The sequence below is a fragment of the Trichosurus vulpecula genome, chromosome 4, assembly GCF_011100635.1.
Source record: "Trichosurus vulpecula isolate mTriVul1 chromosome 4, mTriVul1.pri, whole genome shotgun sequence".
NCBI classification, from domain to species: domain Eukaryota; kingdom Metazoa; phylum Chordata; class Mammalia; order Diprotodontia; family Phalangeridae; genus Trichosurus; species Trichosurus vulpecula.
In genome coordinates, this window is record NC_050576.1 from 119973447 (window position 1) to 119998758 (window position 25312).

The 25312-nt window shown below is 35.9% G+C and overlaps 1 protein-coding gene across 1 annotated transcript in view; it reads right to left on the minus strand.

Moving 5' to 3' along the window:
* Positions 1-25312, minus strand: part of USH2A (usherin) — a 991863-nt gene that overhangs the window by 629247 nt on the left and 337304 nt on the right. The window contains exon 21 of the mRNA XM_036755334.1: positions 1108-1238. Within this exon, the coding sequence (XP_036611229.1) occupies positions 1108-1238 (131 nt within the window). The remainder of the gene's footprint in view (positions 1-1107; positions 1239-25312) is intronic.

Here is a 25312-nt window from a genome sequence, read left to right on the forward strand (position 1 = left end):
TTGTGACCTTATGGATCATGCTGTCTGTGGAATTTTCTTGGCAAAGTTTTGGAATGGTTTGCCACTTCCTTCTCCAATAGATTAAGGCAAAGAGAAGTTAAGTGATTTGCCTGGGGTCACACAGCTAGTAAGTGTTTGAGGCTAAATTTGAACTGGGATCTTCCTGATTCCAGAATGAGTACTCTATCCACTGAGCTGCCTAGTTGCCTTCATCCCTAGCATTTAGCAAAGTATGTAATAAATACCTACTGACTTGCTCATTTGGCTTCACTCTTTAAAAAAAAAATCTTAGTTTTATGGAACTAGCATGGGGAAATATAGGTGATGTAGAAACAAAAGGTATGAAAATATATTTTAAAAAATAAAGATGCCATCATTTTGCACTGTATTTCATATTTCTCATGTCATCATATAAATATAAGCCTAAGGAAATAAGAAGTTCTTCATATAGCAAGTCCTTGTGTTCCATTGTTATCTATGTAAAGTCAGAAGAAAGGAATCCTCCATAATGAGTGAACTTTCTATGGCAGATTAGTGGAAGCGCGCGCGCGCGCACACACACACACACACACACACAGTCACAAGATGAGAGGGCATTGATGACCTGAAATCAGCCTCATTGGAGTGAATGCTTAAATTAATGAGATCTTACATTACTGAAATCTTTGTATTAAAGGATGATAGAACTAAATGATGATCAAAAGGGCATGTGTTTTGAGTTTCTCTTTCTCAACAATACTATGCTATTGATAAATTTATACTTATTCACCTATATTCTCTTGCTTTGTTCCCCTTATACTCCATGGCACATATTTACTTAATAGCCCAATGGGAATAGCAGTACAATGTGTGGTCACAGATCAATGCGAACCTCAAGGAGCTCTATGGGCACTGAATATACAACTGTGAACTCACAAGCACTGAGTTCTAAACAACTGAGCTAACTGGGAGCAGGAATCTCAATCAACCTTCACTGAGTAATCATTGTGAATATTCACTGATTAGGAACTAGGGTGTTGAATGGGATGAAGACACAGTCCTTGCCTTCAGGGAACTTACAAAGAAAACTGTTTGAATTATTTTTCTTAAGCTTTCCTAGTCACTTACCTGGGGATCATAAAGAAAGTAAGGACGTCCTCTCTTCAGCTGAAGTGCCAAGTATTCCTCTTGATTACCAGGTGATACTGCTAACACAATCAAACCCTCAGGTTCCCTGGTTTGAAAGCTGACCTTGATACCTAGTGAGAAAAATGCAATCAGAAAATCAGTGCTAGCTTTGCTGCTGATTCAGCAAAAGGTGCATTTACTTCTATTATTATTTATGATGCACTGAGTACCGATAAGGAATCACATGCAGCATTATACTGGAATATCCTTCTTTACCATTTGGCTTTGAACACATACTCACTATGAATTAGAACCCGCTCTTGAACCTCAAGCCCTTCTTTGCCAGACTGCTCATCGATCAATACATAATGAGACACAGTGCCTACTCTTCAAATTTACAAACCAGGGGAGACACATGAGAATGAAAAAAACATGATGTCAATACCAAAGTAGAATCAAAATGTCGATATGAAAAACTTATTATCATGTCATAAAAATGAAATGAATAAATTAATGTTTGTTTAAAGTATAAAGACAAAGAACTATTTTTACAATGAGATCATGATTCATGATGGGTCAAAGTGCCCCTCCCTGGCCACCACTCCCCTATGTGTTTTCTCTCTCATTAGACAGTTAGCTCCTTGAGGACAGGGGCTATCTTTGCTTTTTGTATTGGTATCCCCAGCCCTTAACATTGTGCTTGACTTATCATAAGTGCTTATTACATCTTTTTTTCAATTCTTTTCATTCAACAGCAAGAGTTGTCAATACTTGAAACACTTGCCAGAGAGATACATCAAGTAAAACTGCCTGGAATGTCAACCCACCACAACCATTTCCTAATCTGTACTATGCACTGCCCCAGCACACAATTACTGTTAAACTTTACATTTTTTCAACAATAGAGTGATAATGGCAAGCAAGAAAGCTAATGTAATCTTTGGCAGCATGAGGAGATTTAAAGTATCCAAGATTAGAGAGATATAAAGCTTACCTGTACTCCTCCCCAGACCTACCCCATATAAATATAAACAGTGTTCAGTTTGGGGTACCAGTTTTGGGAAGGGCATGGGGGAGCTGAAGAGTTTCCAGAACAGTATGATAAAGATGATTAAGGGTCTCCAGTTTATATTCAGCTGAATAAACTAAGGATGTTTAATATGCAAAATAACATGCTTAGTTGGAGAAGAAGGATGTGTTCTTACGGCAAAGCCCTTCAGCAAAGGATAGACATTTCAGAGACAAAGAGGTTTATATAAAACCAACAATTATATATGTATATGTGTCTATCTGTTTATACATATACATCCCACACATATACACATATATACACATATGTGTGTATAATATGTATGTATGTGAACAGTATTGCCTTGGGAGGTGCTGTTTTTTCCCTCTCTAGAGGCCTCCCAGTTAGGACTGAATAGTCACTTTTCAGAAATAACTGTATATAAAGATATGCTTCTTCATATGCAGTTTGGATGAACTAGGTGGTTCTTCAGGTCTTTTCCAGCTCTGAAATTTTGTGATTCTAAATTTACATGGATTCTTTAATTACATGGGTGAGATAATATGTGTGTGTATGTGTATAACAAATTCAGGGCGTAAAATGAGGTTCCTTCCAGTCTGAGGTATGTTACCTGATCTCACTGTTTCCCTAGCTTAACTATTTTTCATCATTGTTTCAAGCTGGTTCCTTTTTCCTTGAGTTCTCAGCAGACTTCTTACCCCACACTTACAGCAAATAACCCAGACTCCCACTTCACTGAAAAGACTGAAATCATTTTATGTGAAATGCTTCAACTCTCCTTTTCCACATTTCAAAATTTCTCAATGTCTCCATCCATTTTTTCTTCCTTTCCCTCCTATTCCAAAGCATGAAGTGGTCTTAGCTTCTTGTCAAAGCATCTGCCCATCAATTGGAGAATGGCTGAACAAGTTGTGGTATGAATGTAATGGAATACTATTATAAGAAATGAAGAGCAGACGGACTTCAGAAAAACCTGGAAAGATTTCCATGAACTGATGGTTAGTGAAGTGAGCAAAACAAGGAGAACATTGTACACAGTTACAGCAACATTGTGCTATGATCAGCTTCGATAGACATAACTCTTCTCAGCAATACAATGAACTAACACAATTCCAAAAGACTCATGTTGGAAAATGCCATCCACATCCAGAGAAAGAACTATGGAGTCTGAATGCAGATTGATGCATATTTCCTCTCCTTTTTTTGGTTTCTTCTTTCTCGTGGATATTCCCATTAATTCAAATTCTTCTTTACAACATGACTGATATGGAAATGTGTTTAATATACTTGGACATGTAACAACAATGTTGCTAGCAGCTGCTGTGGAGGTGAAAGACCAACAAGACCAACAACGAGCACATAGGAGGTCTGCTAGCACATGTTCTTTGATCTGCTTTTCTATGGAAAGCAAATTTAAGGGATTAACAATCTCACTTTAATTAAACATACATATATCATTCACTTAGTTCAGGGGAAAAAGCCAGCACCCTGAACTTCAGGGAAAACACAAACAGAAATTACAAGCAGAAATTATATAAACAGAGCAAATAACACACAGAAATCAACAGACAGGCCTCTAGCTGTCTGACCAGGACATTACCTACATAGTCACCAGAGGGAGAAGCACCAACATCTGGGTTTTCAAAGCTGGGGGTGGGGGAGCTCCTGCCGCTACCCAGAGTCTCATCTGGCCAAATCACCAACACTTTTCCAATGAGTGTGCCCCCAAAACAAAACCCCAACCTAAGAGCTTATATACACTTCTTCAGCATCAGAGGGCATCACAACCATGCGACTCAAGCCCATGTGACCTAGGCCTTCCTGTGACTTAAGCAGGTGATCAAAAACTCCCAATTCAATCAAAGATTCTTGATTGAAACAAAGGCAAGACTCATCAAAGGCACTTGTTTACCTCAGTGCTGAGAAGCATTCAAACAAAAAACAGCAAAAAGTCCCACTTTACTTGCCATTATATTTGAAAGGTAAGACTCATCAAAGGCACTTGATTACCTCAGTGCTGAGAAGCACTCTCAAAACAAAAGACAAAAGGTCCCACTTTACCTGCCATATTCAAACAAAGGCAAGACTCATTAAAGGCACTTTATTGCCTTAGCATCACAAAAGAGAAAACAGTAAAAAAAAAAAAGTCCCACCCTGGTTAACATTACATACTTATATAGCCTATATTAGATTGCACACCATCTTCAGGAGAGAGGGGGAGGAAATTTAGAACTCAAAATAGGAGTAAATGTTGAAAACTAAAAATAAATAATTTTTTTAAAATGGCTAATCCTTCTCTACCCATATTCTTGATATGATTTACTCCCTCCAGAACTTTGATCCATCAATAGTCCCCTTTCTCAAGAATCTTAAACTATCTTCCTCTCTATTGGCTCATTGGCGCCATCTCGTACTCCTATGAATATGTCTAAGTATATCCAATTCTTTAAAAAAAAGCTTTCTTTCAATCTCACTACTCGATCAAGTTATTATCAATTTGATTTATATATTTATTGTGTGCTTACAAAGTACAATGTGAGAAGCAGTAGAAGCCTCAGAGTGTAAGAAGACCTAAGGTCAGGTGCCACCTCTGACACATGACCTTAGTAAATGTCACATATGACTATGTGACCTTGGTAAAGATATTTCAACTCTTACTTCTCCAGGCTACTTTCCAAAACTATGCAGTTGCTGAATTGTTGCTAGTCCTCATTGGTGGAGGGAATTAGTTCCCTACATAAATGAAATCACAGGTCTAGACCTGTGTCTTTTTAAGTACAAGGCACTGTGCTAAGTTCTGGAAACATAATGAGGAAAAACAACATAACTTCTGCCCTCAAAGAATTTAAAAATCTAATGAGAGGGAGGAGAAAAGATATATACAAATAAGAATGATCAAAGCTAGAGTGAGGCAAAGACAGCAGAAATCCAAAGTGCTAGGAGAAAAATGAGATATACCATTTAGATAGAATAGCTAGGAAGACTTCATGAAGAAGGACTTGTTATAATTGACTCTCATTCTCTCATTTAGATATTGAATGTCCCTGGACAGTCTCTTGTCCCTTTGCCAAATACTGAGGAGTGTAAATTTCATCACCTCAAATACTTTAATTGTCCTGATTTCATCCCTGGAGTGCCCAGCACTACCAATATGGGGACCATCTCCAAAGTCAGGGTTCTCAATTCTGTATGACCTAAAGGTGAACACATTCTTAAGTAGGTATGCCAACTCTAACTCATTTTGGCAAACACACCCATTCACAAATCATAACAAAGAATTCACTGTTTGAACTCCACATGTAATATTTACATTTCCAACCCTCTTAAACTCAGCTCACTCACCTTACAAGGGCAAGCTTAAACACAGTTATTTATAGCACAAATCCCAGCATCAGCAAGAACCACCTGATGTTTCTCTTACAGTTCTAGAAACAGGGGTCAATTTCTCATACTGAAGGCAGCCATTAGCATACTCCAGGCTCAGTTCATGAATGCTATTTCTTCAACTCTACCTGAGGAGGGCCTCAGAGAAGTTAAAGGATTTCAACAAAGATACCAAGAAAGTACATCCTAGGCATTGTGGGGCAGCTTGAACAAATGGATACATGCAGCAGAGAGCAAGATGGAATTGGTGAACCACTAATAGTTTGTTTAGAAAGTAGAGCACACAAAGAGTAATATAGTATAATAAGCCTTCATCATCCCTTTGCTGCCAAATTTCCTTGGGATAGGGCTGGGAGGGGGGAATGGTCTATACTCAATGCTTTTAATTTCTAACTCATTCACACTTTTGCCATCTGGCCAACTACTCTGCTAAAACTATTCTCTCAAATATTACTTATCACTTCCATATTGACAAATCCAAAGATCTTTCCTTGGACCTCAACGTCCTTTTCCTCTCCAGCTTATGATGATAGATACTCATTCAAGACACACGCTCTTCCCTTGGCTTCAAGACATACCCTCTGGTTCTGCTCCTGTCTTATCTCATCTTATTTTTTCTTTTCGCTCTCTTTTACCACTTCTTCTTCTTATATGTTAAGATTAGTATTTTCCCAGGCTCTATTCTTGGTCTGTTATCTGATCAATGTTCCCTTTCTTAGCAAATTCATTCACTGCTGTGGTGTCAGTTCTCATTTATCCAGGTCATATCTTCAATCCTGAAATGCATTATGAACTTCACATCTAAAGGCCAAATTACATGCAACAGGACATTTGCAAATGGTTGTCTCACTAACATCTCAAATTTAGTAAGTCCAGAACCAATCTTGTCTCCAAAATCTATTCCTCTTTCTGACTGCTAAGTAGCTTATTGTAAGGAAAAGAAGACAGGACTAGATGTTGCAGGACCTGGATTTAAATCCCACATCTGCCATTTATTACCTGTGTGACTTTGGGAAAATTGTTTAACCTCTTTGGGCCTCAGTCTTTCCATTGTAAAGCAGATGATGTCTAAATCCCTTCTGGCTCTAAATCTATGATACTGTACCTGTCCTTAGCATTGCCATTCACCTAGTCAGTCTATGTCTTTCAAGACCTTTGTAATATCTTTTATTTTTTCTCCCTCCTCCTACATCCATAGCCAATCTGCTTTTATATCCTATAGTTTCTAGCTCTGCAAAGTCCTGTATCGTCTCTGACTCTCTGTTCCCATTGCCAGTACTTTAACTGAGGCCTTTAATACTGCCTACCCAGATTATTGTAATAGCCTTACACCTGTCATGCCATTCCTTCCTGGTGCACAGATCCGATTATGTCAGTTTCTCTTCTCCCTCCAAAAAATTTCACTTATTCCCCATTGCTCAAAAAAACTTCAAAGAATATTTTGGTAAATTATATTTCTGCATTGTAAGGCAATTAATTTTGCAAAATACTGCCACTATTCATACATGAAAGATAATGAATTTCCAAGTTCTGACTTTTGTCAATTCCCCCCAAAATCATTTAACTATAGCAACAATTCAAACATATACAGAAAATGAGAGAAAATTCAAGAAAGGAAAAATTTAATAGCACATAAGGTAGCTTGATTTGGTATAAATGAGCTTTTGCCAATGTTTTTCAAATAACTAGCCTCCTATGTTTTGTTTCCTTTGCAGACAAAAAGAAAGATTAGTAATGAATGGGTTTCTCTTACATGGAACCTATGAGAAAGATAAAGATGTGTACCTACAATGCAAATTCATGTTATTGACTGTTAGTTAATTATCTCTGTAGATACAGTTAAAGAGTATCCTTTGAGCCACACACTTTTAATCATACAATCAATTCTTTGAATGCATTAAATCCACAACTGAACATGTTTAGATATGAACACATCAATCTTATTAGTGTGCCATAGCAACCAATGGATGCAACATCTTTAATGTCCGTGTGTATTCAGTTTTTACCTTGATAGGAAAACAGAAAAAGAAAAAGAAAATCCTCCAGATTGTTTTTAGGAATTTAGCTGAAAACCAAAAGAGAAAGCACAGAAAAGAGTTTGCAAAAGGTACCTACTATTGGAAAGGCTTGGGAATATCAAAATATTTTTTAAATTTTTCCATTAAGTTGAGTAAAAAATATCAAGAAATCTAATCTCTGAGAGGCACTTTGAGAAATCATGAACCCTCCCTGTACCACTTCAGGTGTTTCCCAGAAAAGTAACTTTCTTAAATTATTAACATAGTGATTAAAAATATCTGTAGTAGTAATATTACATATCATTCTTTAGTATTAGGTTTAATAGTTTAATCACTCTTGCCAGGAAGAAAATCTTCCTGATGTGTAATCTAGATTTCCCTTACTTAAACTGAAATCCTTATCCTCTAGGGGGATTTTCCTTCTGCAGATAAAGAGCCCTCAGTGAACCTTTGCACTGTCAAAAGAATGTTTTAAATACCTAAAGATTGTTAAGTTACACTTCAATACTTCTTTTCAAGAGACTGAAGTAGGGCTAAGACTAGTTATTCTATTAGGAATCACTGATCCACAAGGGGAAAAAAATCACTTAAGGGGTTACATGAGAGAACTGAATTTAGTTCATTTGGAGGAATGGGTTAGAGAGAGAAGTGAGTTAAACTTATTACTAGGGAATGGACATGATGTAATAATATGGCAGACCAGTTCCTTTGCATAGCCCTCAAAAACCAATAAACCTCAGAAGAAGGAATTATGTACCAGTGACAACTGACAAAGTTAAAATCACAAATTCACAAGAGGATATACTGCATAAAATAAAAAAAACACACAAAATAATATTGGAGAACTCAAATCCAGATTGCTCTCACCCAAAGCCCTAGCCCCATTAAATCCCAAAAGTAAAGGGAAATAAACTCCCAGACTTTTGACTCAGGATGCAATGATAAAGATCTCTTTTGCTCTCCATGGCAATAATTCTGCTTGAACAGACTGCCCTCCCCACCTTCTCAAGAGGTAGTAGATTCTACTCATCACTGCTAAGTAAAAGGAAAGAGACTAAAAAGGAATGGGCACAGAGTAGGGCATTAGAGGCACAGGCAGGAGAGAAAGCACACTAAATACTTAGAGCCACAGGGTAGAAGAGAAAGATTAGAATCCAACTGAAGCAAATTCTCTTCTTTCCTACTCCTAAAAACAATTAACTCAGCAGACAGATCTCATAATAACCCAAACTCAAATGTTACAGTACAGGAATGATGAAGCCTTCCAGCCTCAGGTACCTATGTAGCAGGGGAATGGGGAGGAAACCAGAAAAAAGTGACAGGAAATGCAAGAGAAAGATTGAAAGACCAAAAGTTCAAGGGATAAATTCAGAATTTAGACCTAGATTACAAATAGATGAACAGGAAGCATCATCTTAAGCAAAGATGAATATGTGGAACCTCAAAAAGAAAACAATGTGCATTGAACAAATATTTTAAACACTTTATTACCATTATTTGATCAATTAACAATTATTTTAAATTAATCTATCCCTCCCGCTGGCTACCTCCTCATACTAAAGGACTGAAATATACATGTTGATAACTCCCTCAAATACCATAACTTTTCTAAGTTCCCAGTAGCTCAACTTACACATTTCCCTTGATCTACTCCTCCACTCTAGCTCAGCTGCACAGAGATGGCCATATCTTTGATCTTGCCATCATCCAGAAATATTCCATTTCCATGTTCATGAACACTGAAGTTCCATTTATCTGATCAAACCTCCCATGGCACTTCCTCCTCTAACTCTCCTAGCTTTTGCCTCATATTTGAAAAGAAAAAAAAAGCCATTCAGTGATACTTTCATCTTATCCCCTTCTCCTCATTTCATATCATTCAAAAGCCTTCCCCGTACTTCCCACCCTTTTTCATTTCTGTTTCAAATGAAGAATTGGTCATTTTCCTTACCAAGACGTACCTTCTGATAAATGCAAATGGTTCTATTCCAATTTATCTTCTCTAGTACATTGATCCCTCTATTGTCCTCATCTCTTGCTAATCTCTAATTCCACCCTTTCTGCTCACCATTACTGCCTACAAACAATTCTATGTCACCCTATCTTAAAAAAAAAGAAAAAAAAGCTTACTTTTTTCTCCCTCTATAATTTTTTGCCTAGTGATCTCATCCCATAGATGCTAATATGTATGCCTGTATACATATATGTATGTTACATATATTTATTTGTGTACATACGTGGATATGAGTATATACATACATACACACAAGTAGTTCTCAGATCTATTTATCTAGACCTAGATTCTCTCTTGATCAGTCTTGCATCTCTGACTATCTATTGGACATATTGAACTAGATATTGCAGTGAAACTGAGAACTTAAAAGAAATGATTATCTACAAATATATAAAATATCTGAATTAACATAATATGAAATAAAGACTTTAAACAATCCAATTTCAATAAATAAACCTGAATTAGCCATAAAGGAATTATTCAAAAATGGTACATATCTGGTCTAGAGAGATTTAAAAATTAGTAACTATGGTATACAAATTATCCTCAAAAATGAGAAAAGAAATACTCTACCCAGCTCTTTTTGTGAGGTAATTTTAGTTCTAATTACCTAAACCATAAAAGGATAAAGCAAGAAAGAAAACTATAAACCAATTTCAATAATTACCATTGATATAAAAAGTCCAAGAAAAAGCATTGCAAAAAGATTACAGCAATATATCCAAAAAATTATTCCTCATGATCACATCAGATTTATGCCAGTCATGCAGAGATGGTTCCACATTAGAGAAACAACCTACATATTTAAGTATAATAAAATTAAAATATCTCAAGTCACCCCAAAGTATATCAATAGATGCAGAAGTCAAGTCAACAAGCATTTACTATATTCCAGGTACTGTATTAATTGCTGGAAATAAAAAAGTAAACATGGTCCTTTTATATACATTTTTATTTTTTAAAAAAAACATTATATCTAAAATAAAAACAAATACAAAATTACTATTTTACATTAATATAAAAGTAAGACTAAAACCAAATACGGCATTGAAGCTTTCCCAATTAATATAGGGGCAAAAGAATGAATACTTTCCCCACAATTATGTGAAATTGTTATAGAAGTATTTAGTAACAAAATGAGAAAGAAATTAAGGACATGAACATCAACAAAGAAGAAACAGAAAATAATAATAAAACCCTACCTGGTGACATGACAGTTTACTTAGAAAAACCCTAGGGAAGTAGCAAAGGAACTAATCAAGACAACTAATTGCTTCAAAAAAAAAGATTCACCCCCCAAAAAATATTCTATATAACATAAAAATTAGGAGTAAACAATGAAAAGCCCCATTTATCAGAACTACAAATTTTATCAAATATGTAAACATAATTCTACCAAGGGACATTCAAGATGAAATAAAAAATGACTTAAATACCTGGAGGCATATTCACCATTTTGTATGTGCTGTGCTATATAGTAAAACTAATTATACTCCCTAAATTGATTTATAGATGTAGTGCCATACCAAACCACCAAGAGGATACTTTATAGAGCTAGCCAAAATAAAAACAAAATTATTTTGGAGGAACAATTCTATAATCTCAAGGGAAATTATTAAAAATAAGTAGCATTTAAGGCAGGGCTAGCCTTTTCTGACTTCATAATTTTGTTAGATATGTGGTGAATGTAGTTCAATTCCTATGTTGCTGATAAGAAAACTGAAGTTCAGAGAAATTAATTGCTGGTTTTTAATGTTCCCTGGGGAAAAGGGCAAAAATGCAGTACTGGAAGTGATAGTCAGTGAAAGATATTTCTCCATGTCTTTCAGCCTATTAGTCAATAAACTAACTTTATTAAGTTCTTACTAGGTGTCATGCATTTTGTTAAGTAACTAATATCTCTTTTTTTCCTCTCTCAGTGAGAGAGAGAGAGAGAGAGAGAATTGAATGATCATTCCAGAAAAGGATAGAAGGAATAAAATTATATCTAAAGGAAAGAGACCTTAAATATTTTAATATTTACAATACATTTAATTATATATTGAAACATATCATGATGTATTAAATTATTTTATATTTACCTCTCTATTATATAATGAAGTGTGTATTTTTCTTGAAGTTGTGAACTATCTGTTATTTTACATTGATAACATGTTTTCACATCACCTTCATTTCCAAATATATTCCTTTTCATCTACTCCGTAAGGCACTTACAACAAAGAATAAGAAAAAGAAGGAAAAAAAATACCCAGCAAACTGACCAACACATCAATTGCTATGTGTGTGTGTGACACATACACACATGTATATAGTATATGCATACACATATATGTACGTTTGTATGTTTACACACAAATATATGTGTATTATGTATATTTATATTATATATATAGGTATATCTGTATCCATGCATGCAGATGTATGTGTGTTATGTATATGTAGTTATGTTTGTATGCATATATACACATATACTGGTTGATATTTTGGCTAGGTTTACTGATTTTCTTTCTTTTTCATTCATATATATCTATGTAAGTACATATACTGGTTTTATGTGGTTTTGATGGTTTTTTAAAAATTATTCTTTACTACAAGAAGTAACTTTCTAGTAGATAAAGAAGAGGAATATATTTGGGAAAAAAGTGATATAAAAATGAATGATACCTGGCAGAAACTAGGCATAGACCAACATCTTACATCCTATACCAAGATAATGTTAAAATGGGTACATAATTTAGATATAAAGACTGATACTATAAGCACACTAGGAGAGCAAGGAATAGCTTACCTATCAGATCTATGGAGAAGGGAAGAATTTATAACCAAACAAGAGAGAGACAATATTATGAAATACAAAATGGATAATTTTGATAACATTAAATTTAAAAGGTTTTGCGCAAAGCCAGTGCAATCAAGATTAGAAGGAAAGCAGAAAGCTGGGAAACAATTTTTTTACATCCAGTGTCTCTGATAAAGGCCTGATTTCTAAAATGTGTAGAGAACTGAGTCAAATTTATAAGAACACAAGTCATTCCCTAGTTGCCAAATGGTCAAAGGATATAAACAGGCAGTTTTCAGAGGAAGAAATCAAAACTATCTATAGGCATAAGAAAAAATGCTCTAAATCACTACTGATTAGAGAAATGCAAATTAAAACAACTCTAAGGTATCACATCACACCCTATCAGACTGGCTAACATGACAAAACAGGAAAATGATAAATGTTGGAGAAGATACGGAAAAGTTGGAACATGAATGCATTGGTAGTGGAGTTGTGAACTGATCCAACCATTCTGGAGAGCAATTTGTAATGATGCCCAAAGGTCTATAAAACTGTGCATACCCTTTGATCCAGCAATACCACATCTAGGTCTGTATCTCAGAGATTAGAAAAATGGGAAAAAGGACCCACATGCACAAAAATATTTACAGTAGCTCTTTTTGTGGTGGCAAAGAATTGGAAATAGAGGGGCCATCCATCAATTGGGGAATGGCTGAACAAGTTGTGATATACGAAGGTAATGGAATACTATTGTGCTATAAGAAGTGATGAGCAGGCAGACTTCAGAAAAACCTGGAAAGACTGATATGAACTTATGCTGAGTGAAATGAGCAAACAGGAGAACACTGTACACAGTTACAGCCACATTGTGCAATGATTGACTTTGATAGACTTAGCTCTTCTCAGCAATGCAAGGATCTAAGACAACTCCAAAAGCCTCATGATGGAAAATGCTATCCACATCCAGAGAAAGAAACTTGGAATCTGAATACAGATGGAAGCATACGATTTTCTCTCCTTTTCTTTTGTTGTTTTGTTTCTTCTTTCTTGTGGTTTCTCCCATTAGTTCTAATTCTTCTTTACAAGATGACTAATGTGAAAATAGGTTTAATAGGAATGTGTAAGTACAGCCTGTGTCAGACTGCATGGAAGGAGAAAAAAATTGGAAACTCAAAATCTTACACAAATGAATGTTGAAAACCAAAAATAAATAATTTTTAAAAGAATGATACCAATATATTTTTAAACAATAGCAAATATATAACTTTTTAAAATTATATATTAAATGCTGAATATAATATGAAACTAAAATATGTGTATATATGGGGAAGTATATATATATGTAGGTATTACATATGTGTGCATGTATATATTCAAGTCCTATATTATGGGCCCTTCTATTCTTTTGATACCTTTTTTCCCCTCTATCTTTTTCCAGAGTGTCTTATCCAATTGTCTCTCTATTGCTGGTAGAGGGAGAAAGAAATTGAGGACCAAAGGGAAAGAACACAACAGGCTCCTTATATTTGGAACAGGAAGAGACCATTATCCAATATTCCTATTTTACAGGTGAAGGAAACCAAGAGAGGTTAAGCAATTTGCTCAAACTCAGTTATTAACAAAGAAAGTCAAGATTTAAACCTAAGCCTTTTGATATCAAATACAGAATACTTTCCAATTTATAATGCTTGAAGCTTTCTCTTCTCCCCTCCGGCTCAAACATCAATCAACAGTCTCTTTCCAATGTATCCTGCCTTCACCTCAGTCTCACAATTAAAGAGGTGACCCTTCTCTTACCAAGGAAAACCCCTCGAAATGTACCTTTGAATCCATTCCATCAAGATTGCCTATTGTATTATCCCTACTTTCCTTAGCTGCCCAAGTGATCTTCCCAAAGCACAAATCTGATCATATTAAATATATGTACCTAAATAAACTCTGGCGACTTCCTAGCACCTCCAGGATCAAATTTAAAATTCTCTATTTGGCCTTTACAACCCTTCCCAGCATGGCCACTTCTTACCTTTCCAGTATTATTTCACTTACTCCCCTCCAATCTGATGCATCTGCCTATTCACTCTATATTACAACTCAGCATTTTTTCCTGACTATACCCCAAGCTTGGAATGTTCTCCTTTCTCATATCTACTACTTGGGTCCCCTGGATCCCTTAAATACTCAGCTCAGGTATCACATCCTGCATGATGATGTTCCTGTGCCCCCATCCTCTCCCTACACTGTTAAGGATTTCCCTCTGAGACTACTTCCCCTTTTTACTATGTATAAGTACATACACCCATATATGTATGTTACATATTTGTTTATTGTCTCCATTCCATTAGAATATAAACTCTTTGAGGGCAGGTTTTTCTGGCCTTTCTTTGTATCGTTAGTACTTAGTCCATTGCCTATTATATAGAAAAAGTACTCAATAAATAATTGTTGACTGATTGACTGAAAAATAGAAAGATATCTTTCACAGGCTATTTCTGCCACTATCACATTTTTGTTCTTTCTCCTCCAAAAACATTCAAGACTGCCATTTAATCTCTCTGACCCTTAGTCTTCTCATCTGCAAAATGGGGTTAACATTACATACATCGCCTACCTCATGGGACTATTGATAGTAAAGTATTGTGTTATCTTTAAACGCCTATATAAAATTTGAGCAGTCACCTGCTGAGAACATACTTCCAATAGTCTATCTGAGTTCTAATTATCTGTCTCTGATACTGTCTCATTTTGAAGGGCTGAGTCAGGGATACCCTTGTGTGAGATGTTGTCACTTGTGTCTTATCACTGATGCTTCATTTAGAATTGTACACAATTAAATTTATTGATCCAAATAGTTGGAGAAAGAGCTGACGGCACAATTTTAGAAGACTATAGGAAAACTGCCCGTATAGATTTAGTAAGTCAAGTGCCATAGAGAAGTGGATATGAAATTGCAAAAAGACTATCTGTATAATTTAAAGGAGATAAAATCAACGAAGGAGGGGGAGGGGCAGTGACAAAATTTAGATAAAGTATAAGATCTAAACAATAGATATTAATGCCATAGACAGAGTGCTGTGACCAGAGAAATGGAAAGATAAGATGTAGTGTCAGAAGTCATTCAAGAAAGAATGAAAGAAAGAAAGAAAGGAAGGAAGAGAGAGAGAGAGAGAAGGGAAGAAGAAAGGAAGGAAGGAAGGAAGGAAGGAAGGAAGGAAGGAAGGAAGGAAGGAAGGAAGGAAGGAAGGAAGGAAGGAAGGAAGAGAGAAAGAAAGAAAGAAAGAAAGGAAGGAAGGAAGGAACAAAGAAAGAAAACAGAGATATAGAGTAACTAGCAACTTGATACTGCTTGAGAATTTTCTCTCAGTCAACATCCATGACAAGTTTCTGTTAGTGCTGGGCTTTAACAAGAAACTACTAACTACCAAACAAAGGTTATGGAAACATCTAATATGTTCTGGGGAAAAGGGAGGGTTCATAATAAAACCCAGATTTGTAAACCTTATTGGATGGCCAGACTTTTGCCTTAAGGTGCATGCTTAAGGCAAACATCCAGGAAGCAGACTTCTTTCCCTCCCCTAGAACTCCAACATCTAGGAAGCTATGTTTCTCAACTGCAGACATCCCAGCATGAGTAGGCTTGCAAAAGACATATAGGGGGAAGAAGGATTCCCCTCCTGTCACAGCCCTGGAGGAAGAAAGCATGCCACCCCTCTTCACTTGTACCAAGTTGCTATTCCCACATGAATCCTATCAAACACATCCTACTTGTCCCCAAAATTACCAACCCAACTTCAATGATCTAGGCAGACTACACATATACGGTCTGTCTTGGGCAGAATGAAACACAGGCCACCTGTGGTCAGGAGTGTTGGTACATGCCAGGCTTAGAGTATTGTCTTTTGTTGACTCAGTGAATTCAATTGGATTTCCCTCTAATTTGACATAAGACCATCAATCATTATTCCTTTAGTTTGGTGGCCCAGACAAATTTAAAACCACCTAACTACACTTTTAGCTATCCTATATATTTTCATCTTGTTCACAAAAGCTCATAAGATACTGTTAAATGCCACATTGAAACCCAGCAATATTATTGTCTATGGTGTTCACATGTCAAGTTATTCCTGTCAAAAATAAAAGAAACAAAGCTTGTTTGAAATGATGTGTTTCTGATGAAACTAACTAAAAGTGATCACCATTTCCCTTACTCACAAACCAACATTTTACAATGTATTCTAAAAGATTCCTAAATGAAAGTCAAGTCCTCCAGCCTAGAGGTTGAAGCTAACCAATTAATAACTCCTTGCCCTATGAAATAAGGAATTAGATTTAGATGGTCTTTACATCCCGAAACCATGATTCTGCTGTTGAGCATCGGTGGAAATTTTTAATCATTTAATATTTTTCATACGTGAAAAATATTGTTTTTCTTTCTTCTATTAGAATTCTAGTACTTGCCGATTTCAATACAACAACATATTGAAAAGGAAGAGAAAGAAAAATCTTGAAACAATAAAATTGAAATTAGACTCCTTTTTGTATAGGCTGGAGAATAAATAATACTTGGTTTAGAATTTGTTCTTGAATCTATTATCACAAAAATAAAAATGAACAGGAAAAGAAAAGCGCCAAGAGTTAATACTCACTATTGACTATGCTTGAATAAGCATGAATGGGAATCAAATAATAACTCACATCTGCATAGTTCTATAAGATTTACAAAGCACTTTCTGTATTTAACCACTGTAGTACTGACAACCACCTGTCCTTTTCATTGATGAGTTTTAATGGATTCCAATTACATAAGCATAGTATAATAAAACAGTTCACACTACGTGCCTTAACTCTATATAGTTATTAGTTCTAGTATATATTTATAAATACATACTTATACTGTATACATTTATACTTATAATTATTGCAGCTAAAGAAATAAAAACACAATGTATTAAATATATATGGGCATGGTTCTTCCCACCAGGCAGCTCAAAAGGTTTCAGTTGATGGGCAGGACCAAATTCTAGGAACTTCAGAATGCAGTCTAACTACTTAGATTCTAACATTCGCTCTCCTGCTATTGAGCAGGGAAGTAATAGCATTAACTCCTCTAGCCCTAATGTCCAGGTGATACGTATCTGTACTGGCTCTAGATGATACTAACGTCTTACACGTTGCTCTCAATTATATAAACAAGTGCAGGGAATATGATTCACCTCAGTCACACCCATCCTTGATGTCTCAGTTCTGTCGTACAGACAAGGACACATGTGCACATGTGCACCTGATGACATCACTCCATATCCCCTTATCTATCATTGCTCCCCACTTTTGTTTGCTGGTATCAACCAATGCCACACCCACTACGGCCCCCAACTCCCCTGCCCCTCCAAAATCCTACTCCCCAGTCCAGCCTGCTCTCTTGATTTCTGAGTCCTTCCTACATTTTCTGATCCTTCAAAGTTTTTTGGGTACTACCCTGATGTACACTTGCTACACTTACTGGACGGTTAGCAAAGTGACAGAATAGATAGAACACTGGTTCTAGTGTCAGGAAGAGCTAAGTGCAAATTTAGACCCAGATACTTGTTAGGTATGTGACCTTGGGCAAGTCACTTAACTCTTGTTTGCCTCAGTTACCTCATCAGTAAAATGGGGATAATAATGGCACCAACCTCCCAAGCTTGTTTTGAAGATCAAATTAGATAACTGTAAAGCACTTTAGCACAGTGCCTGGCAAATAGTAAGAGCTATATAAATATGCTACTGTTATTACTTAACCCCTCTTTGCCTCAGTTTCCTCATCTGTAATGAGGGGATAATAAAAGCATCCACCTTGTAAAGTTAGTTTAAAGATAAGATATTTTTAAAGTGGCTTTGCAAACCTCAAAGCTTTGTATAAATACTAATTTTTTTATTATTGTTATGTCTCTAAGTGCAGCATTCTATTAATCCATATTGGTTCTCTGTTGTACCACTGTGGGATAATAGGCTTAGCATCTAGCTATTACTCCATTACATGAAAAAAATTTGGTAGGTTCCTATGAGGGTTGCACTGAGAAGTTGAGGAAAAAAATGAAGGAAGGCTATGACCTCCAGAATGTCCTGGTCCAGAACCTCAAGGTAACAGGCACATCCACATCCAGAACTTCTGAAGTTTGGAAGTTTTAAGGATTTTTGTTTGGCAGTCTTCAGGCTTTATGGAGGGAAGGGATGTATATTAGAAAAGAAAATGAATATTTTACCAGAAAGTTGTCTACTACCTATCAGTGTAGATAGTGATAGTTAAAAAGGAACAGACAAAATTTTTGCAAAAATATTGAATGAGCTAAAGTAACTCTTGGGCTACATAGGTCTTACATTAGACTCTAAGAATATGGAGATTTACTAGATCCAGAGACACTGAGGAAGGCTTTCTGATGGAAGATATCAGTTTTAAGAAACATTCTAAACATGTTTTCCAGGGTAGATGAAGGTGTGGTCTCAATATTAGGTAAATCCAATCCCACATGTAGAGAGTACTCAAGTATAGACTCCTTAGGAGGCAGAGTCCATTTTCAAATTCCCACAGATTTGGGGATTGTCAAGTAATTATCCATAAGGAAAGAAAAGACTGTGAGAAATGTACAATGCTTCATACTATATTAAGAAATCCCATGCAACTTCATTTGTTATTGATGAAGACTATCACAGAAGAGGAAGAGTGGCTTGGACCTTCAAATTTTATTTTTTAAAACATGGGATCCCAAAGCAAACAGGAAACTTCAACTTTACAGGTATCACTGAGACTTGACATATAACTTGACATGGAATATGGCTATGGAATAGTATATCTTGTTCAAAAAGAAAAGAACAGACTTTAAATGGTGGTGGAGTAGCATTGTATGTGAAGAAGATGTACTCATATGGGGAAATCTATGAGCCACACAGGAAGTGATAGTAGAGAGCATCTGTCTGAGAATCAGTAAAGGGAGAAAAAATGATAATATCAAAGGAATATGCTTTCTTAAAGTCAAAGCAAATGTTTACACCTTGACTTGCCTTAAGGATAATTTCACAGTTCAAAAGGTAGAAGAAACAGTGAAGGTTTTGCTATTTTGGACCTCATTCTGAATGACATGTTAATGAAGTCAAAATAATGGAGGTAATAGGGAAAAGTAACCACTCTATCTTGGAATTTGGGATCAAGGTGAAGAAAACTGAGCATGTGGCCAGTGCAAACTGTAAATTTAAGAAGAATTATTTTTAAGGGCAGCTAGGTGATGCAGTGGATACAGTACCAGGCCTGAAGTCAAGAAGACCTATCTTAATGAGTTCAAATCCAGCCTCAGACACTAGTTATGTGACCCTGGGCAAGTTACTTGACACTGTTTGCCTCAGTTTCCTCATCTGTAAAGTAAGCTGGAGAAGGAAGCGGCAAACCACTCCAAGTGTCTTTGTCAAGAAAACCCTAAATGGAGTCACAAGGAGTCAGACATGACTGAAAAATGACTACACAAGTTTTATTAAGAGTTCAAAGATAGAATCCCATGACTTTATAAATTGTCAGCTTTTTTAAAAAAGCAATGCTGAAAGGAAGAGGAAGGACAGGTTCAATGCCCAGCATTGATGAAATAAAGATGAAAAATAATGAATAGTTGGAAAAAATGGCCACCTTTATTTGCTTCTGGTTTCTCTTTGGGGGAAGGTGATTATTAGGCTGGAAAGGAACAAAGAAAAACAGTTCACAGCAAGTTAAATTCCAAGATAAGACAGACAATAAAGGCTTAGAGATCACTTAGCCTAAACTAAGCCTCAATGAACTACATCACAGGTACTGAAAGGAATGGTAGATATGAGTGTTGAAGTCCTGCCAATGTTCTTTGAAAAACTATCAAGAACAGCAAAAGTAATTAAGACCTGGAGACAATGAAATATAAAAGTCTGAATTGTTTTAAAAGAAAAGGAAAGAGGGAAGAATTTTAAAAGTATATACTAATGAACTTGATTTCAATTCCTGGCAAAAAAAAAAATGTAGAACATGTTAAGTGAACCATTTGTAATATTTTAGAAGAAGAAGTGGTGAGCACTTAGACCCAGCATAGGCTCATCAAGCATCATTGATGCCAGACTCAATATATTCCTCTTGTTGACAAGATGAATAGACTCATTGATCAGGAGAATTTTATAGGTATTTCAACAAAGTATTTGATGTTTTCTCACACTACCGTTTTGGATGAAATGGGATGATGAGGACTAGGTGATAATATAATTATGTAGGGTAAAAACTTGCTTAGCAAATAGAAAAAAACATTGTTATTAATGAATTGATGTAATTTTGGAAAGATTCCTGTAGGGGAACACTTCCAAGATCTGTTTTTGGCCCTGTACTGACCAACATTTTAATTAATGATATGGATAAAAGAATATGAGAAATTTTAACAAATTTGCAGCTGACATTAAAGTGAATATAACAAATATTTATATATACATGCAATATTCAGGGCACTGTGTTATAGACAAACAAACACAGACAAAAATAAAACTATTTGCCTCAAGAAGCTGATACTCTACCTGGGTCATTTGTGCAGATAATCAAATACAAAGTTATTTGAGAAGGAACAGAGGACTAACAATTGTATAAAGGTTATACCTAACCTAATTTTTGAATGAAGATCTTGCTTTCTTAGAGGCTGAGGTTAAGGAGAAATGTCTTCTTGGCAAAGAAAGACAGAGATAGTTTATCAAAAGACCTGAAGGTGGAATACCAACTTCTATAGTCTTCTCTATCTTGAATGTAGAGTGTGTGAGTAGGTGAGTTGAAGGTAGATTTGGGGGAGATTTAAATGCCATGCTGAAGAGATTATATTACATTCTAGAGGCAATAAGGAGTTAAGTGTCAAAAGGTCTACCAGCATCTCATTTCATTCAGATGCTGAGCTTGAACTATCAGATTGACCTCAGTTAGTCCCGGCCCATAAAACATGGTTTTCAGGGAATTCAATGATTCTTAAGTTTTCCCTTCTTGACCTGTTTTCTAGGCTATTTTTTATAGTGGCTACCTCAAACGGTCTTCCAATTTTTCAGTCTTCTAATATTGTTCTGAAATTTCTTGTCTTATTGAATCATCAAGTTCTATTTTTCAGGAAGACCACTGTTTGGATCATATTTTTATCTTCTCTTCTAAGATATTTATTGTCCTTCCAATTTTCTCCAAGAACCTTAAATTTCCTTCTGCTCTTGGAATCCTTGTAACTAGGCCTTTCTTTTTCCTGAGGCTATACTTGTATTTTTTGTATAGTTGCATTCTTCTTATAGGTTTAAATCTTGGATTTCTCTTAACCCATGGTATTTGGTCACTATATTTGAATTTTTCTTCTATCTCCAGGTTCAGTTGCCAGATTGATACTTTAAGCCAATGCCAGGCTCTATCACCTCCCACACTTCAGACAGGGAAGGTAAGCCTTATCTGGTCCTGTCGCCTTTGTAATCTTGATGACATGACCCTGATATTGATTCTGTCCTATTGAAACTCTAGATCTGGTATCTGAGAGCAGGCCCCACCTTTTCCCACAATCCATGGCTTCTGCCTCCATATCCTTATAAAGGGTGATGACTGCTGGCCTTGCACCCACTCTGTCTTTTGCACAATAACCAACTGGGAGTTGGTTCCTTCAATCCTATGCTTACAACTGGCCCTTGCAGGATGTTGGAGATCCTGCTGGTCTCAGGACTCCAGGAAGTTCCCCCCCCCAGGGGCCAAGAAGACCCTGGACAATTGCCCACTTGGAACTGGCCTGTCTCCTGCTTTGGCTATGACAGGAGTATTAGCTTTACAACTTATGGAGGACTACCGGGCACACAAATACTACCTGACTATCTTATTATTCAACGACCAACTAGGGGATGGTTTCATCCCTAAGTGTTCAGATCTCTCTGGCTATAGGCTCCATTTACCAGAAAATGATTTTTATTTTCTTTTTCCCTGGTGCATTTCCACTCAGAAAACTCACATGCACCTTGTCATCTTCTTGTGTGATCTTGGACTAGATGGAGAATCTCTGATGTGCTACCCTTTGGTCATATAGATCATTGTTTACATGGTATTCTCTTAAATCTCATCTGGGGTGTTTATGAGGGAAGCTGGGTCTACTAAAACAACAAAAAAAAGACTTTTTGAAGCTAAAGTAGAAGAAGGGGCCTAATTGAACAGAGAGAAAATCAGAGCTGTTTGATTCTTATTTTGTTTCTGTTCTCTCTGCCAAGGAGAATAAATCTTAAAATGAAGGTGACAGAACTAAAATGACTAGTCGAGAACTGATCCCCAAGATAAGTAAGGCAATGGTAAAGAAGCACCGAGCTGCCCTTGATGAATTCATGTCTAGCCTAGATGAATTACATCCTTGGGTACAGAAAGAACCTAGTGAATCACTGTCCATGACAATATAAAGATCATGGAAAATTAGAGAGGTTCCACAAGATTGGAGAAGGGTAAAAGTTCCAATTTAAAGAAAAAAGGAAAAAGGAAAAGCAAAGCAAAAAAATAGACAGTGAGCTTGATTTGGAATACTGAGAAAATTCTAGAATGGATCATACAAGAAATGGTTACAAAACATTCAGAAAAGGAACCAGAAATTAACAAACCAGCATGGTTCCACCAGCAACAGGTCAAGTCAGATTCTTTCATTGGCTTTTAGAACAGTAATGATAAACAGTATGATTAGGAAAATGTCTATATATGTGTGTATATATAAAGATATATACACACATATATGTGTAAGTACACACAAATGGATACATAAATATACATATATATATATATATATATATATACATGTGTGTATTGGTTATGATATACTAATATTTCTGATAATAACCTCCCAGAGGGGTTGCAGAAACATTGATCACTTGAGAATGCAATTAGTTAGACTTGGAATTGGTTGGGTGAGTGGATTCAGAGTCAATGTTAATGATTCAACTTTGACATGGAGAGAAGTCTTCAATGAAGTACTTCAGGGATCTGTTCTTGGCTCTGGGTTCTTTAATATTTTTATCACTTACTTAGATAAATACATAGATGGCTTATGCACCAAATATGCAGTTGACACATTTCTGGGACAGAGGGTAGCTAGGTGACACATTGGATAGAGCAATGGACCAAGAGTTTGAAAGTTACAACTTTAAATCTGATATTACATACATCCTATCTATGTCCTAATATCCTAAGCAAGTCACTCAACTTCTGTTTGCCTCAGTTTCCTCAACTGAAAATGGGGTTAATGATGTTACCTACTTCCTAGCATTGTTGTGAAGATCAAATGAGATAATATCTGTAGAGTGCTTAGCACAGTGCCTAGCACATAGTTGGCACCAATTAATGTTAGTTATCATTATTATTACTAACACACCACATGAGAGAATGAGGACCTGAAAGGATCAACAAGCAAGAGCATTTAGGCTGAATTTAGTAAGATAAAATAAAATTGGGAAAAACTTAAAATCTTTTACCTAGAAACAATTATTCTGAAAAATATCTAATGATTTTAGTGGATTGCAAGCTCAATGACTGAATAATATAATGTGGAAGCCAAAAAATATTGTCTTGGGCTGAATTAATAGAGGCATAATTTTCAAGAACAGAGAGGAAATAATCCCACTATACTCTGTTCTCATCATCATTCATTGTGAATGTTGTGTTCATTTCTTGGCATCACAATTTAGGAAGGATATTGATATTGATAACCTGGAAAATGTCCAAGACATCACCAAAATGATGAATACTCTGAAACCATGTCATACAAAGATCAGTTGAAGGAAATGGGAAACTTAGCTTGTTGGGGGGGGGGTGGGAAGAGTTGTGGAGTAGGGTCCAAAACTGAGATACTGAGGACATGATAGCTGTCTTCAATATCTGATGTGCTGTCATATGGAGGAAGGAGATACATATACACAAAGATGCATGCATATACCCTTCCATATAAAAACACTATTTAATGAGAAATTTTCAAGTAAAATATAAGAAAAATAGACTTTTCTTACCCTCAATGCTTTGAAATGTATGCTAGCCATAAAATGTTCTGCATTCTCCATATATACTATACAAATTCGATTACAATAATCTTAACCAAAAACTACACAATTTTACAATAATATTTCATGTATTATATTTGTTACAATTTGTTTCAAGAAACTACTGTACTCTGGACTGAAAATGATAGACTACAATATAATATGAATGTCATTTAGACTAATTGGATTTTGAATTACACCCCAGGGGGTTGGTATACTCAAGACTTTGTTTATTTGGTAAGGAAATCTAATGAGAGAAGACTAACTTCTTATTTCCTCAATTTCATAGATTTCTGTTTTACCTTAAAAACCTTGTGAAATTTTTATGTACTATGTTGATGTAACTAAATTTTAGGATGTTAAACATTTTTTGGCATTGGCTTTTTAAAGTTATCACAAAAATTCCAATATAAAAGGGATTAATTTATCATTGTTTGCTCTTTTTATTCCCTAGCAAAGTAGAAAAAACAAAGGAAGGAAGGAAGGAAGGAAGGAAGGAAGGAAGGAAGGAAGGAAGGAAGGAAGGAAGGAAGGAAGGAAGGAAGGAAGGAAAGAAGGACCAGGGCATACCCTAGGGAAGAAAAAGGTATAAATGGAGTGGTACTTCCTATCTCATGTAATCAGATTGCATGAGGAGATTATATAAGCATGAATGAAGGGGTGTAGGGAGTAGTAGAGACACGAACCATGAAAGAAGGGGATGGAGGAAGAAGGCTACATACAAACCTCACAGAGGCAGCTCATGGCACAGTAGAGTGCTTGGCCTGGAGTTATGAAGATCCGAGTTCAAATCCAGTTTCAGACATTTACTATCTGGATGACCCTAGGCAAATCACTTAACTTCCATTTGCCTCAGTTTCTTCAACTATAAAACAGGAATAATAACAGCAGCCACCTTGTAGGTTTGTTGTGAAAACCAAATGAGATAATATTTG